Here is a 16,058-nt window from a genome sequence, read left to right as displayed (position 1 = left end):
GAAGAATGTCATCGCTGAGCCGTTCCAGTCTATCCCAGAGTGTATGGGACTGCATGGGGAGGAATCAGGAAGAATTGGACTAGGAATTCTGGTCTGAGGGCTCTGAATGCCACTTGTGTGGACCCAGGGGCTCAAGTGAGAACAGAGGATCACAGGCAATAGAGAGAGAATAGTATCTATTTTGTATGTATTTCTCCAATACTTATACATACATCTATCTGTACATATATAGACATCCATACACAAGTCTCCCCTCACTAGACTGTGAGTTCCTTGAGGGCAGTGACTGTTTTCATTGTTCAGTGATTAGGTCAGGCTCAACTCTAATTTTTCATGACCCCATGAACAGTATAATCCATGGACAGTGTGGGTTCATGGGATTTTCTTGGCAAAGATAATGGAGTGGTTTGCCATTTCCTTCTTCAGTGGATTGATTAAGGCAAACAGAGGTTAAGTGACTCACCTGGCTCATGGGAGGCATTTAAAAAATTCTTGTTGATTGATTAAATGATCTAGGCCATAGCTGTACCAGATCTCAAACTCTAATATAAAACAGTAATCATCCAAACAATCTGATACTAGATAAAAAAAAAATAGAGTGGTAGGTCAATGGAATAGGTAAGGCAATCAACACACAGTAGTTAACAGCCATAGTAACCTAATGTTTGAGAAACCCAAAGATCCAAGCTATTGGGAGAACTCTGACAAAAACTGCTGGGAACCCTGGGGATCGGTATGGCAGAAACTAGGCATAGACCAGCATCTCCCACCATACACCAAAATGGATTTTTGATCTAGAAATAAAGGGGGATACCATAAACAAATTAGGGGAACCTGGAAAAGTTTACTTATCAAATGTATGGATAAGAATTTAGACTAAGCAAGACATAGAGAACATTAAGAAAAGCAAAATGAATAATTTTGATTGCATTAAATTAAACAGGTTTTATACAAATAAAACCAATGCAACCAAGGTTGGAAGGGAAACGATAAAGGGGGGCGGGGTTTATAGAAAGTCTGAAAAAGGCCAGTCTCTCAAATTTATAAAAATACAAAGCATCACCTCCCCCCCCCCAGTTGATAGTGGTCAAAGGATATAAACAGGAAGTTCTCAGAGGAAGAAATTTTTAAACTATCTATAGTTATATGAAGGAATGCTCCAAATCCATATTGATTAGAGAAATGCAAATTAAAACAACTCTGAGATATCATCTCATACCTATCAGACAGGATAATATGACCAAAATTATATAAATAATAAAATTTGAAGGAGATGTGGGAAAATTGGGGCACTTATACATTGTTGGTGGAACTGTAAACTAATACAACCATTCTAGGGAGCAATATGGAACCAAACCCAAAAGGCTATAAAACTGATCCATCCATACCACTACTGGGTCTATGTCCCAAAGAGATCAGAGATAAGGGGAAAGGACATCTCCTATACACAAGTATTTTTAGCAGCTCTTTTTGTACTGGCTAGGAATTGGAAATTATGGGAATGTCCATCAATGAGGGAATGGCTGAATAAGTTGTCTACATATGGTTATAATAAAATACTATTGTGCCATAAGAAATGAACAGGATGAGTTCAGAAAAAACCTGGAGAGACTTCTATGAACTGATACAAAGTGAAGTGAGGAGAACCAGGAAAACACTGTATAGAGAGTAACAGAAATATTACATGGTCATCAACTGTGAAGGACTAAATGATTATCAGCAAAGCAAGTTTCCAAGATATCCAGAAGGGACTCATGATGAAAAATGCTCTCCACAGCCAAGGAAGGAACTGTTGGAGTCTGATTGCAGATCAAAGCACACCATCTTCCACTTTATTTCCTTCATGAATTTTTTACTGTGTGTGTCTTCTGCCACAGCATGATCACTGTGGAAATATGTGTTGCATAAAAGCAGTGGTATAAAGTGGGGGGGAGAGGGAGAGAATTTGAATTGTATAATGTCAGAAAACAATTGTCAAAATTTGTTTCTATATGAAATTGAAAGAAAAAAATTTCAGTTAAAAAATAACCTAGACAAATGCTGTCTTTTTCCAGAGCAGAAAACTATACCCTCCCTATTTTCCCCCCTGCTTCTCCTCCCACAAGTCCACTTGGTCCCTTTACAGAGGTTGCCCAGCACTGGGTTCAACAGCAAAAGCTGACCAGTCCAGTCCCCTCTGCCTTGTGTGAGTCTGCTGATGGACCCCCACTTCCAGTTCTCTCCACTCTCTTCCTGGCAATTCAACTAGCAGTAGTAGTGCCTTTGGACTCCTAATCCCCTTGGAAGTCTCCTTCCCCAATCCCAGGCATCCCTGAATGCAAACAAGCCAGCAACATCTTTTGGACTTCCTGGGCCCATCAGATGCTCAGGAAACTATCTCACGGGGCAGAAAAAAATGGCCAACACCCACCAGCATTAAAAAAGAGGAGCAACTCCAAGGGGCTTACTAGACAAGCTGATGCTGTATTTGTAATGTGCACCTGGGAGCAGGAAAGAGGTAAGGGATGAATGAACAGAAAATAGTTATATCTGAAATGGCAAAAAACGGGATACATTCTCTATTCAGTAACATCTAACGCTATGGAGATACGGTAACGCGGCCTTCACATCTTGTTAGGAGAGCGGCGTGGGCTTCTTCAGGTGCTGTCTCATCTTTATGCCTTGCAACTTTTCATCTTTGAGTGCCTTCAGGAATTTATCTGGAAAAGAAGGAAATGTGATCAGCTGATTGGGCTGGATTTGGGCTTTGGGGATCAAATGCTTGCTACCTCACAGTTGGCTTCTTTTATTTTTTGTTTTAAACCCTTATCTTCTGTCTTGGTAACAATTCTAAAACAGAAGAGAGGTAAGGGCTAGGCAATGGAGTTTAAGTGACTTGTCCAGGGTCACCCAGCTAAGAAGAGTCCAAAGTTAGAATCGAAGCCAGGACCTCCTGCTCCTGGAGCTCTATCCACTATACCATCTAGCTGCCCTTCACTGTCTACTTCTTTGAAATGCATCTGTCATTGCAAATCATAGGCTTATGAGGTTTGATTCAATTCAGCAAGCATGTATTAATAGCCACATATATATGGAAAGGGGACTGTACCAAGATCATAGCTTTAGCGCTGGAGGGGATCTTATGATCTAACTGTGTAATAGCTAGCACTTTAATAGATAGTACTTTAAGGTTTGCAAAGCCCTTTACAAATACTACCTCACAACAACCCTTGAAGGAGAGATGCTATTATCCCCATTTTACAGATGAGAAAACCAAGGTATACAGAGGTTCAAGGGTTTGCCTGGGGTCACACAGTCTCCGAATGGATCTGAACTCAGGTCTGCCCAATTCCAGATCCATCACTCTATTCACTGTGCCTCCTACCTGCCCAACCTACCAAGTGCTTGTTGCCACTAAGCTGACCTCAAACATCATCTAGTCCAACCTCCAAGGGCTCAAGGAGAAAAGACCTGCTCTAAGGCACAGAGTGCTCTGGTTCCAAGTCTGTTTCCACTGTGCGGGTTTTCAACTAGAACTTCTCTCCTAGCCAGAGACTTGGCATCATGAGATACTTCCTCCTTTCCTTTTACTGGGTCTGATTTCCACCTCTGTTACATAAATGGACTCCACTAAGTTTTTTCCTATCCCTAATGGTCATCCTGCGATCCTCAGAGCCTTCTTTCTAAGACAGTTACTCCCTTGTATGAGCTGAGCTGGGTTGTCTCTAAGGTTCCTTTCTGAAACCATCCCCTCTTCCCAACTTCCCTGTCATTATGATGATGACCCTCTTGGTCACCCAGGCTCAAAACCTCTGGGCCATCCTCCCCTCCCCACTCTCAGTGTATCAGATCTTCTCCTTTACTCCCTATACACTCTACGCCTGAGTCACACTTAGCCTGCTTGCTCTTTAATCCCACCCTTGTACCATTGCACTGCCTGTCCCCCATGTCTGAACTGCGCCCCTGCTCATGTTTGACCTCCTCCGTTCCCTGGTGTCCTTCAGGCCTCAGCTCACATCCCAACAGATCTTTCCTAGGTCCTCTAGCTAAGAGCATCCCCTCTGGAATTATTTTCCATTTAATCGGTTGGTAATTTGTATTAATGGTTATTTGCATGTTGTCTCCCCACCTCCTGCACACATACCCATTAGAATAGGAGTTTCTGGAAGCAGCAAGGTAGTACATTGGATAGAGTGCCAGGCTTGGAGTCAGAAGGTTGTGGGCTCAAACATGGGCTCAGACACTTCCTAGCTGTGTGACCCTGTGCAAGTCACTTGACCCCATTTACTTAGCCCTTGCTACTCTTCTGTCTTGGGATTGTTACTAAGACAGTTACTAAGGATTTTTTTGAAGGAAGGAAGGAAAGGAGAAAAGAAAGGAAGAAAGGAAGAAAGGAAGAAAGGAAGAAAGGAAGAAAGAAAGAAAGAAAGAAAGAAAGAAAGAAGAAAGAAAGAAAGAAAGAAAGAAAGAAAGAAAGAAAGAAAGAAAGAAAGAAAGAAAGAAAGAAAGAAAGAAAGAAAGAAAGAAAGAAAGAAAGAAAGAAAGAAAGAAAGAAAGAAAGAAAGAAAGAAAGAAAGAAAGAAGAAGAAAGGAAGGAAGAAAGGAAGAAAGGAAGAAAGGAAGAAAGGAAGAAAGGAAGAAGGAAAGAAGGAAAGAAGGAAAGAAGGAAAGAAGGAGGAAAGGAGGAAGGAAGGAAGGAAGGAAGGAAAGAAGGAAAGAAAGAAAGAAAGAAAGAAAGAAAGAAAGAAAGAAAGAAAGAAAGAAAGAAAGAAAGAAAGAAAGAAAGAAAGAAAGAAAGAAAGAAAGAAAGAAAGAAAGAAAGAAAGAAAGAAAGAAAGAAAGAAAGAAAGAAAGAAGGAAAGAAGGAAAGAAGGAAAGAAGGAAAGAAAGGAGGGAGGAAAGGAGGGAGGAAAGAAGGAAAGGAAAGAAGGAAAAAGGAAGGAAGGAAGGAAGGAAGGAAGGAAGGAAGGAAGGAAGGAAGGAAGGAAGGAAGGAAGGAAGGAAGGAAGGAAGGAAGGAAGGAAGGAAGGAAGGAACTCCTTGGGGGATAGTGCCTCGCACATGCTAAATGCATAATAAATGCTTGTTGACTAAACTTCTGGTCCTGGGGTTCCTGTGATCCTTTGAGTCACACTCTTATTGGATCTTTGTGTTCTCTTTTCCTGCAGGACCAAATGGTCTCTGAAGACTCTTCTAGCCATGATATCTTGTGATCCACTTGTGATCCAAGGTGTGGAAAGGCTAGATTTTCTCTGTCACTTTCTTCTACCCCAGTTTACAGGGTCCTAGAATTTAGAGCTCAAAGGACATCATATAGTCTTAATTTGACAGAGGAGAAAACCAAGGGCTTGACTTGCCCATATCTAAACAGGTCATAGATAGTATGCAATAAAATTAGGGTTCAAATTCCAAAGCTCTGACTCAATTAAATAGCATTCAGCAAACACCTATGAAATACCTACTATGTGCATGGCATAATGGGTAGAGAACTGGCCTCCCAGTATACAAGATCTGAGTTTGAATCCCACACTGCCACAGCTGGCTGTGTGGCTTTGGACAAGTCACTTGACTATTATGTAAGTCAACATATAAATAAGTACCTATGGGCAACTCTGAGAAGATAAATTATAAAGGTGCTGTTCTACATTGGGAAAAGGAGTTGCTCACTGGGTTCTCCATATATACACACACACACAAAAGTCTGATCAAAATTGTACAGAGCATGTGCCAAGTCTGTGCCAGGCTTTGGAAATAAATATCAAGGCAAACTAGCCCTGATCCTCTAGGGAATACTTGCTATCTACTCTACCTCTCCTTTTACTGACAAGGAAAGAATTCTATACTAAGGGTGTCTATCTGGTAAATTGAGCCCCTTCCACATACCCAGTTCTGGTCACTCAGGCCAAGGCCTCTCCTCCCTCCTCCTTAATGATCTAATCATGAGATCATAGATTAAAGAGACAGAAGAAAGAATGTCTAATATGACCCTTTCATTTTACAGATGGAGAAACTGAGACCCAGAGGAATAAAGACATTTGCTTCAAATCCCTGTTAGCCAGTAAGTAACAGGGCTGAGATTCAAACCCAGGACTTTTGCCTCTAAATCCAGGATTCTTCCCATTGCACCAAGTTGCATCCCATGATCTGGCCAGATTACTTCAACTGCCTTCCATATGTATAACTCTCCTCTTCATTCTGGCAACTGAGCTGTCTTTCCAATCCAAAAGTGATTGATTATACAATGAGCAGTCTATTCATCTAGAACAGAGTGGAGACTGGCTTTCTAAGTCATTACCCACTCCACAAGGGTCTGCTTCTAGCTGAGTTTGTGAAACCTGCATGGAGTAATCCATACTCTCCTTTGGCTCTTCTGGCAGCTTACAGAAATGACTGTTCCATATTGAGTGACTCAGACTTATTAGCACTAGTTGGACAGACTTGTGGTATTAGTCCTTCCCTCCAGAGGGCTTGTCGTGCCCTCCTAGGGCAGCTCTCCAGCCTGTGACCCCCACCTGACTCTCAGCTCTCACTTGTGGCTCCCAGTAGCTGGGCAGCGGCCACACCCCGGGCAACGGCTTCTTCAGGTCGGCTAAACCTTGTGAGGGGTCGTCGACCCCTGGTGAACCAGGGCTTTGCTCACCCAGCATGTGAAGACTGCTTCGGCTGAACAGACGGAAGAAACCAATAAGAAGGTTCAACGGCTGAGAGGGCGACGCAGCAAAGCACTGTGGAGTGCTATGGGCATGTTGGAGCACAAAAGACAACACGGCCATCCAATGCAGCTGAGGAAGTCTCCAGACGTAACAATTTTTTGTGCCACTGGACCCAGGGTTCCAATGCTGAGAGAGTGGGACTGTCTCTGTGCATCGACTTTTCCACTTAAATCTCCTTCACGCACAAGTATCTTTGTGCACACTCATCTATCCTAACCCCGCCCACCCTCTTCAAGACCTGCGGCGATGGGGGAGTGACGACGCAATAGGTGGAGGTGACCACTGGCAGTTGTAGTCACGATCCTGCACATAGGCGGCCCACAGACCAGTGGTTGCTCGGCCCTGTAGGGCAGCAGGGACATTCGGCAGCATCCTGGGTTACTGAGCAGCCCTCTCTAGGACAGCACTGCTCACCCTAATCAAGGGAGGGGACTAGAAAAGGGGTCCCAAACATTGCCTGCCCTACAAACACCCGGTCAGCACACCGCGGCTGGCGGGTCATCCCCTTTAAGTGGTCGAAATCAAAGAAAACAAAATACGAAGAAACTCCTACTAGGAGCATGGAACATCAGGACATTACTTGATAGAGAGAATACCCCAAGACCTGAGTGAAGAACAGCTCTAATCGGTAGAGAACTGGCGCGATATAACACCGACATCGCAGCCCTAAGCGAAACACGCTTACCAGAAGAGGGATCACTCAGCGAACCCACCACTGGATACACCTTCTTCTGGAAAGGTAGAGCCTCAAATGAAGACAGAATCCACGGTGTTGGCCTGGCCATCAAGACCAGTTTGCTCAAACAGCTGCCAGACTTGCCTGTGGGCATCAGCGAGAGGCTCATGAAGATCCGTTTGCCTCTCAGCAAAGACCGGTACGCCACAGTCATCAGTGCATATGCCCCAACACTGACCAGCACAGAGGAGACCATCGAGCAGTTCTACTCTGACCTGAGTGCTGTTCTGCACTCAGTGCCCACAAATGACAAGCTGATACTACTGGGAGACTTCAACGCCCGCGTTGGCCAGGACCATGAAAGATGGAAAGGAGTGCTCGGCAAACACGGCATGGGCAAAATGAACAACAACGGCCTACTGCTACTCAGCAAATGCTCAGAGTTCGAACTCACCATCACGAACACTGTGTTCAGAATAGCGAACAAATATAAAACAACATGGATGCACCCACGATCAAAACAGTGGCATCTCATTGACTACATCATTGTAAGCTGGCGAGACATCCAGGATGTAAAGATCACCAGAGCCATGAGAGGAGCTGAATGTTGGACAGACCATGGATTGGTTAGAGCTTGGTTAGAGTGACTCTTCAAATGCGCATTGCGCCTCGCCATCCAAAACACACCCAGACAGTTCGCACATTTTACAACGTAAGTTGTCTTAGAGATCCATCTTATTTGCAAACATTCCAGTCCTGCTTGGAAGACAAGCTGTCTGCCAAGGGACCACTCACTGGAAGCTCAACCAGGAAATGGAACCAGTTCAGAGACACAGTGAAGGAAACATCAAAGGCAGTCCTAGGCCCCAAACAACGCAACCACCAGGACTGGTTCGACGAGAACAACGCTGCTATTGAAGACCTATTGAGCAAAAAGAACAAAGCCTTTATGGAGTGGCAAAATAACCCAAACTCTGCTCCTAAAAAGGACAGATTCAAGTCTCTCCAAGCTACGGAGCAGTGTGAGATCAGGAAGATGCAAGACTGATGGTGGGAAAAAAAGGCAGAAGAAATCCAGCGTTTTGCTGATTCGAAAAACTACAAACAATTTTTCAGTGCCCTCAAGACTGTCTATGGGCCATTAAAACCCACCACCACTCCCTTGCTATCCTCCGACGATAACACTCTCATAAAAGATAAAAAAGGCATCAGCAACAGGTGGAAAGAACACTTCAGTCAGCTTCTCAACCGACCCTCTTCAGTCAACCAAAGTGCCCTTGACCAGATCCCCCAAAACCGCACCATTGAACAACTTGACATCCCTCCTTCAATAGAGGAAGTCCAAAAAGCCATTAAACAAATGAGTGCAGGCAAGGCACCCGGTAAAGATGGGATCCCAACTGAGGTATACAAGGCCTTAAATGTAAAGGCACTCCAGGCATTCCACATAGTGCTGACCAGCATATGGGAAGAGGAAGACATGCCCCCAGAACTCAGAGATGCCTCCATCGTAGCCCTATACAAGAACAAAGGCTCACGAGAAGCCTGTGAGAACTACAGAGGCATCTCACTACTCTCCACTGCTGGAAAGATCCTCGCCCGTGTTATACTCAACAGACTCCTGTCATCTGTTTCAAAGTAGAACCTGCCTGAATCACAATGTGGCTTCCGACCAGATCGCAGCACCATCGACATGGTCTTCACGGTGAGGCAAATGCAGGAAAAATGCCTTGAGCAGAACCTGAGTCTCTACATTGTCTTCATAGACCTGACACAGTGAACAGGGTCGCATTGTGAACAGCGTTTGACACAGTGAACAGGGACGCATTGTGGGTGATCCTCAGCAAGCTCGGTTGCCCAGCAAAATTCATCAAACTGATCCAGCTCTTTCATGTCGACATGACAGGGGAAGTCCTATCTGGTGGAGAGACTTCCGATAGCTTCAACATCTCCAATGGCGTGAAACAAGGCTGTGTCCTCGCTCCGGTACTATTCAACCTATACTTCACCCAAGTATTACAATATGCTGTGATGGATCTAGACCTGGGCGTTTACATCAAATACCGACTAGATGGCTCACTATTCGACCTTCGCCACCTGACTGAAAAAACAAAGACAACAGAGAGACTCATCCTGGAAGCTCTTTTCGCAGATGACTGTGCTCTCATGGCCCACCAAGAAAATCATCTTCAAACCATTGTGGACAGGTTCTCCACCACAACAAACTATTTGGACTGACTATCAGCCTCAGCAAAACAGAGGTGCTGTTCCAACCTGCACCAGGGAGACCAACTAACCAGCCGTGCATTACAATCGACAGCTTTCTAACATCAACACTTTCAAGTACCTGGGCAGCACCATCGCCAACGACAGGTCCCTAGACCACGAGATTAATGCCAGGATCCAAAAGGCCAGCTAGGCACTCGGGTGGCTGCACTCCAAAGTCCTCCAACACAGCAGTGTAAGCACTGCGATGAAGCTCAAAGTGTATAACACAGTGGTCCTCAGCTCACTCCTGTAGCTGGCAAACCCACATTCACCATGCTGCCACCACCTTTGAAGATGAACGATGTCGACGTCTTGCCGCTGAACGTGAACGCCGACACCAGGCCACAACTGCACCTCCCGTAACAACTGGTGTCCCAGGCCCCATGTGCCACAAACTCTGCACCTCAGCCTTTGGACTTCAAAGCCACACAAGGGTACATCAATAGATGATAATGCACAAAGACAATTGTCATTCTCGGTCACCGAGAGACTACCACTACCAGAGGTAATCAAGTGTGGATATTCAAGGACCGTGAAGCCCTTTTCAGGGCTGCTCATCTACCTTTGGTGTCTCTCTGGAACCCACCTCTCACCTGTGGCTCCAAAAAGCTATAGCATGGGCAGCAACTACACCCTGGTAAGCCATTTGGGCAGCAGGTAACTGATGGCCCATGAACCTGTTGGGCAAGGTAAGGAGAGGTCATCCCAAGAATGTGAAGACTTTACCCTGGTGGAATGGGCAGATGAGAAGAATTTGTTCCAATGACCATGAAGGCAGCATTATGGAATGCTTAGAGCTTGATAAGACATGGAAGATGCCGAGGTTTTCCACCGTATCCTGAGTCACTGCCGGTTGTTCTAGCTGTTGTCTCACTGCTGGACATTAAAATGACTCTGGAAAGAGAGTGAAGCTGATGGCTTTGTGCAACTCTGCCTCACTTAAATCCAACTCATAGGCAAGTGAAGGCATCACTCCATGATATCATAGATCCTCTTCAAAAATGAAGGAGAAACAAGAACTTCTCTGCAACCATTGTGCAACCAATTCCAATGAGAAGTAAGGATACTTGATTCTGACTTCCTCTGTCACATTCTTGATAAATCTGGTGGTTCAATTCCATGCCATAAGAGCATTTGCTTTTATTCATCCCTTCAAAATGGCTTTCTTCTAAAGGCAAGTCATTGTGTTCATGATGGATCTAGCCATTTGTGCAGATGAGTCCATATACTGGACATTCACAGGATGGTTGAGCCTGATCTTCTCTTGGAGGCTTTAGAAGACTGGCCTGTGAAGAGTGACCTGTGTTCTCATGTGATTTTATGGAAGAATGTTGCATTCAATGCCTTGCTATGGGTGTGGTGTATAGGAAAGAGCAGTAACTCTGAAGTCAGAGGACCTGGGTTCAAATCACACACCTGCTTACCTTGGGCAAATCATTTAACTTCCCTGGGCCTCAGTTTCCTCATTTGTAAATGAGGAAGTTGGACTAGTTGGCCCATAAAGTACCTTCTAGCTCTAATTCTATGCTCTAACTTACAAATAAGGTCATTAAGTCCCAGAGGGGAAAGTGACCTGTTCAAAGCAGTTAGGAGCAGGTATGGAATTCTGACCCAGATCTTCTGATTCCAATTTCAATGCTAACTTCAATATTACTATTTCATGCCCCAAATCCAAGAAGACAATCTCTAAGGTGCTCTTCTAGCTCTAACATTCTATGAGTTCAAATTCTTAGAATGGACTGACAGATCTAGAAGGCATATGTGCTAAGGTATTGGGATCCAGACCTCAGAAGAGTGGAAAGAAGGAAGAAAAGAAAGCAGGGAGGAAAGGAGAGAGGAAGCAAGAGAAGAAAGGAGGGAGATAATGGAAAGGTGAGGGGGAAAAAGGGGGGAGGAGGAAGGAAAAGTTAAGGGATGGAGAAAATAACTTCCTTTTACCAAAAAGAACCCCCTGTTTAAAAAAGGAAGGAAAGAAAGGAAGGAAGGAAGGAAGGAAGGAAGGAAGGAAGGAAGGAAGGAAGGAAGGAAGGAAGGAAGGAAGGAAGGAAGGAAGGAAGGAAGGAAGGAAGGAAGGAAGGAAGGAAGGAAGGAAGAAAAAAGGAGGGAAAGAAGAAAAGAGAGGGAGGAAGGGAAGGAGGGTTAGAGAGAGGAAAGAAAGAAGAATTTGGAAAAAAGAGGGAAAGAAGAAAGAGGAAGGAGAAGGAAGGAACAAGATGGGGAGGAAGAGAAGAACTAAACCTGTAAAAACAAAAAAAATTTTTTTAAACTAACCAATAAATGCTTTTTGATTAATTTCCAGTCAACAGGTCACCTGGGAGTAGAAAAGCAAAACCCAAGACTTTGGATAGCCAAGAGTCTATTTCCTCTTCTTTTAAAGTTTGAAAGTCTATGTAGCAACCCTCTCAAGCCCTGAGGCTGGAGAGCTTGAAGGCTCTCAGCATGTACCTCCAGGTTTTCTGAGAGGCAATATGATACAGTGAAACGAGTTCACAGAATCATCAAGTTTGACAGTTGGAAGGGACCTCCAAAGCCATCCAGCTCAACCTCTATACAAAAGGAATCTTCAAGACAATATACTCAAATGATCATCCAGCCTAATGAACAAGGAGTTCTGGATTTGAAGCCTACTTCCTCCATTTAGATTTGTAACCATGTGACTTCATCAAAGACTGTTCAGTTTCCCTATTTGTAAAAGGAGGATAACTATACCAAAGAAACCAGGTAGTAAAGTGTCAGGGTAAAGGACTGGGAGCAGTTAGATGGCACAGTGGAAAGGGTGCCAGGACCTGGAGTTGGGAGGATCTGGGTTCAAACATGGCCTCAGACACTTCCTAGATCTCTGGTCCTGGGCAAGCCACTTAATCCCATGTGCCTAGCCCTTGCCCTTCTGTTTTAGGGTTGTTATTGAGGCAGAAAGTAGGAGTAAAAAAACAAACAAACTGTGAGGAGTCAAGGGACTGAAGTCAGAAGAACTGAGTTCAGGTCCCAATTCCACCAGAAGCTGGCTGTCCAGCTGAGGACAAGTCATGTCACTGTTCTGCTCTTACTTCCCAGCTATAAGATAAAAGAGGTACTACTCACACACCCTACACTAAACCACAAGATCATGAGAAAAACATTTAGTCAACCTTAAATGTTAATATGGAAACTAAGTTATTCTCATTTAGTTCCCTGAAGCTCTGTACTCTATTATAATAGAAGAATGGGTCCCACAGTTACCTCGGATGCCTACTACCTGTGCGCCATTGGGCATGCCAAGTGTTCAATATTATTGTGAATTTGAGTGTTATAGCCTTGGGGCAGCTAGCCCTTACGATCTTCTGCCTTGGAACCAATACACAGAAATGATTCTAAGATGGAAGGTAAGATTTGTTGGTTTGTTTTTAAGAAAAGAAAGTAGCTTTGACCTGGAGACCCGAAGGGGTGTGCTCTCTCGACCACCCTCTGAGAACTACTAGATTGGATGATTTCTAAGATCCAGCTCTAAATCTATAACGTCAGGCAAGTCGCTTTCTCTCTGTGGCCTCAGTGTCCTCGTCTGTAGAATGGGAGGAGTTGGACAAGATGACTTATAGTGTTCCTTCCAGTTCTGAATGTCCACACCCCCACAGAGCAGGGGTTCTGCTTCACCCTCTCCCTCACCCCATCCTGCCCCGCCGAGAGTCTTGGTGGAAGGGGGGCCCGAGTGCCTGGCGCCCAAGGGAGAGAGGGAGGGAAGGACCAGCACCCGGGCCAGCTCCCCGGGGTTGGGGGTTGGGGGAGGGGGGGCACGCACAGCGCTGGGAGTCGAAGCCGTCCCCGGTGATGGTGAGCAGTTCCAGCTCCTTGATGCGGATCTCCAGCTCGCACAGCTCGTCCGGCTGTGAGGCGGCGGCGGCGGCGGCTGCAGGGAGTAGCCGAGGAGCCGGGGGCCCTGGGGCTGGGGACTGCTGCTGTGGTTGCTGCGGGGGCTGCTGCGGCTGGGGCGGGGGCTGCTGTGGCTGTGGCGGCGGCGGTGGGGGCTGCGGCGGGGGTGGTGGGGGCTGTGGCGGCGGAGCGGCGCCTTCGGGGCCCGGCGGCGGTGAGTAGAAGAAGCGCAGTGGCTCGTAGGGGATCGGGGCCAGGCCGGCCGGCCAGGGCTGGGGACACGGGCGCTCGCTCAGGGGACCCAGGCCAGGAGGAGGCGGCGGCGGCGGCGGCGGAGGGGGCGGGGGTGCGCTGGGCTGGGGCTGCTGGGCTGCCAGACTGCGGCCCCCGGCCCCGCCGCCGCCGCCGCCGCCGCCCCCCAACCCGGCCCCGGCGCCCGCCGCCCCCGCCGCCGCCGCCCCCGCCTTGAGGGGCACGAAGAGCTTCTTCCAGATGTTGAAGTCGTTGAGGGGGGAGGACGAGATGCCGCGGTCGTAGAGGGATGGGAAGTAGAGGGGCGGGGCGGGCCGCTTGCTCATCGTGGGGCTCGGGCAGCCGCGCCGCCCCTTCGGCATCGTTTGAATGGGGGTGGGGGGCTGAAGCCGTAGGGCCGCCACGTGGCCGGCCGCAGGGCCTCAGACCCTCCCTGGCTCGCTCCACGGGCCACGCCCCGGGACTCGCGGCTCGGCCCCGGCTTGGACCCCGCCATCCCCTCCCCACGCGCGGGCAGCGCTAGCACTGAATAGGGCACCGGACCACGTCCCGGACCTATCGAAATAGGCGGGCCCTTTCCAATTGGGGAGACCCTAAGAAAACGACGTCCAGAGAAGTTATTATATGTACGGTGGGCATTGAAGGACATCGCCAGTCCACTGGCTCGGGGCTAGGCTAAGGCTCGAAAGACCACAGGAAAAGGAAGCTCTCATCCTGCCTTTCCATCGCCTGAGGAGACTTCCTTCCCAGCCGCTTCGAAGAGCCCACACAGGAAGGAAACTGCCTCAAAAGTGCCTACTTGCCTTCATGATAGAGAAGCACCGTGTCCCATCTCAGCGCCCGAGCTGAGTCTCAGGCTGTACTCCATGCCTGGAGCGCACACCCTCTTCAGCTCCCCCACCCTCCCAGAATCCCCAGCTTCCACGAGAGGACTTTATACAATGACAACATTATAGAGAAAAATATCTTCCAAAGACTTTAGAATAATGATCAGCCCTGTGGCCCGAGACACTTCCTAGCTGTGTGACTTTGGGTACTTAAGACACAAGATGAGGCTTTAAAAAAAAAAAAAAAAGCTTAATCATGAGTTTATAGGACTGAAAATGAAGCAGGACTGTTATCTCCTGCCAGAGAGGTGACATGATTTTTTTTTTTTAATACAACCCTCACCTGCAGTCTTTGAATATTGTGTATTGGTTCCAAGGCAGAAAAGTGGTAAGGTTTGGCAGTGAGGGTTAAGTGACTTGCCAAGGGTCAAAAAGCTAGGAACTGTCCAAGGCCACATTTGAACCCAGGACCTCCCATCTCTAGGACAGATGATGTGAATTTAATGTGCAGACCAAGAGCTGTATTTTCAGGTATGACCAATGGGAGAATTTGTTTTTCTGAACTATACATATTTATGAAGGAGCTTTTATTTTTCCTATCTCTATAGGAGATTCAGATCATAAATGTATGTATAAATAAAAGTATCTATTTCTTGATTTGTCCCTTCCAACCCCACCGCCCACAGACCCACATTGGGCTTTTCTGAAATGGATAATCATGTCCTGACTTCTAATATCAAATGCCAGAATTTGATTTGGAAGGGGCTGAGTGCTGGGGAAGAGAGTGGCTTAAAAGCACTGGGGACATGAGAGAGAACTCTTATAGGGGAAGCTATCCCATCTATGCTGGTCAAGGAGGAGGGTTTTGCTCTGGGAAATCAGAAGGAATCGTGATTAGAGGCCATAAAGCAAATGGTTAACATTTCTCCCAAAGAATTGGAATGTTGGGAGCATCGAGGTGGCTCAGATGATTGAGAGTCAGGCTTAAAATGGGAGGTTCTAGTTTCAAAACTGGCCTCAAATTCTTCCCAGTTGTGTGACCCTGGGCAACTCACTTAACCCCTTTGCCTAACCCTTACTGCTCTTCTGCCTTGGAACCAATACACAGTACTGATTCCAAGATAGAAGGTAAAGGTTTTATTTTTTTTTTTTAATTAAACCACCAAGGCAAGTGATTACACAAGGTTTAAGAAAAGAAAGGAGGGAAAAGGGCAAAGTCTTAGGGTTGAAATGCCCAAATTAGGAGGAGAACCAGAAGAGTGGTGTCACAAATGCCAACAGGAACCATTGTATCTAGGAGAAGAGGGAGGGGGAAGTGTGAGATGCTGTAGAGAAGTCATGGGAGATGAAAACTGAAAAGGCCATTGGACTGGATAATTAATATCCAAGTAAATGAAACAAGAGAGTTAGGAGAGAAGATGAAGAAAGTTTAAAAGTAACCTAAAAAATGGCTACAATACTGTCATGGTTCAGTTGTCTCATTGGTGTGGGAGCTCC

General features: G+C 46.3%; 1 protein-coding gene across 1 annotated transcript; it reads right to left on the bottom strand.

Moving 5' to 3' along the window:
* Positions 1–2,443: 2,443 nt before the first annotated feature.
* Positions 2,444–14,174, bottom strand: C6H11orf91 (chromosome 6 C11orf91 homolog). Its single transcript, XM_056801968.1, has 2 exons — positions 13,412–14,174; positions 2,444–2,699 (listed from the first exon to the last, which is right to left on the bottom strand). Exons 1-2 carry the CDS (start codon positions 14,094–14,096, stop codon positions 2,614–2,616), a joined length of 771 nt encoding a protein of 256 aa, XP_056657946.1. The 5' UTR covers positions 14,097–14,174; the 3' UTR covers positions 2,444–2,613.
* Between the last annotated feature and the right edge of the window lie 1,884 nt (positions 14,175–16,058).

Source organism: Monodelphis domestica, chromosome 6 (assembly GCF_027887165.1).
Source record: "Monodelphis domestica isolate mMonDom1 chromosome 6, mMonDom1.pri, whole genome shotgun sequence".
Taxonomy (NCBI): Eukaryota; Metazoa; Chordata; class Mammalia; order Didelphimorphia; family Didelphidae; genus Monodelphis; species Monodelphis domestica.
Note: the sequence above shows the minus strand (reverse complement) of the source record. Positions and strands in the feature narration are given on the sequence as shown.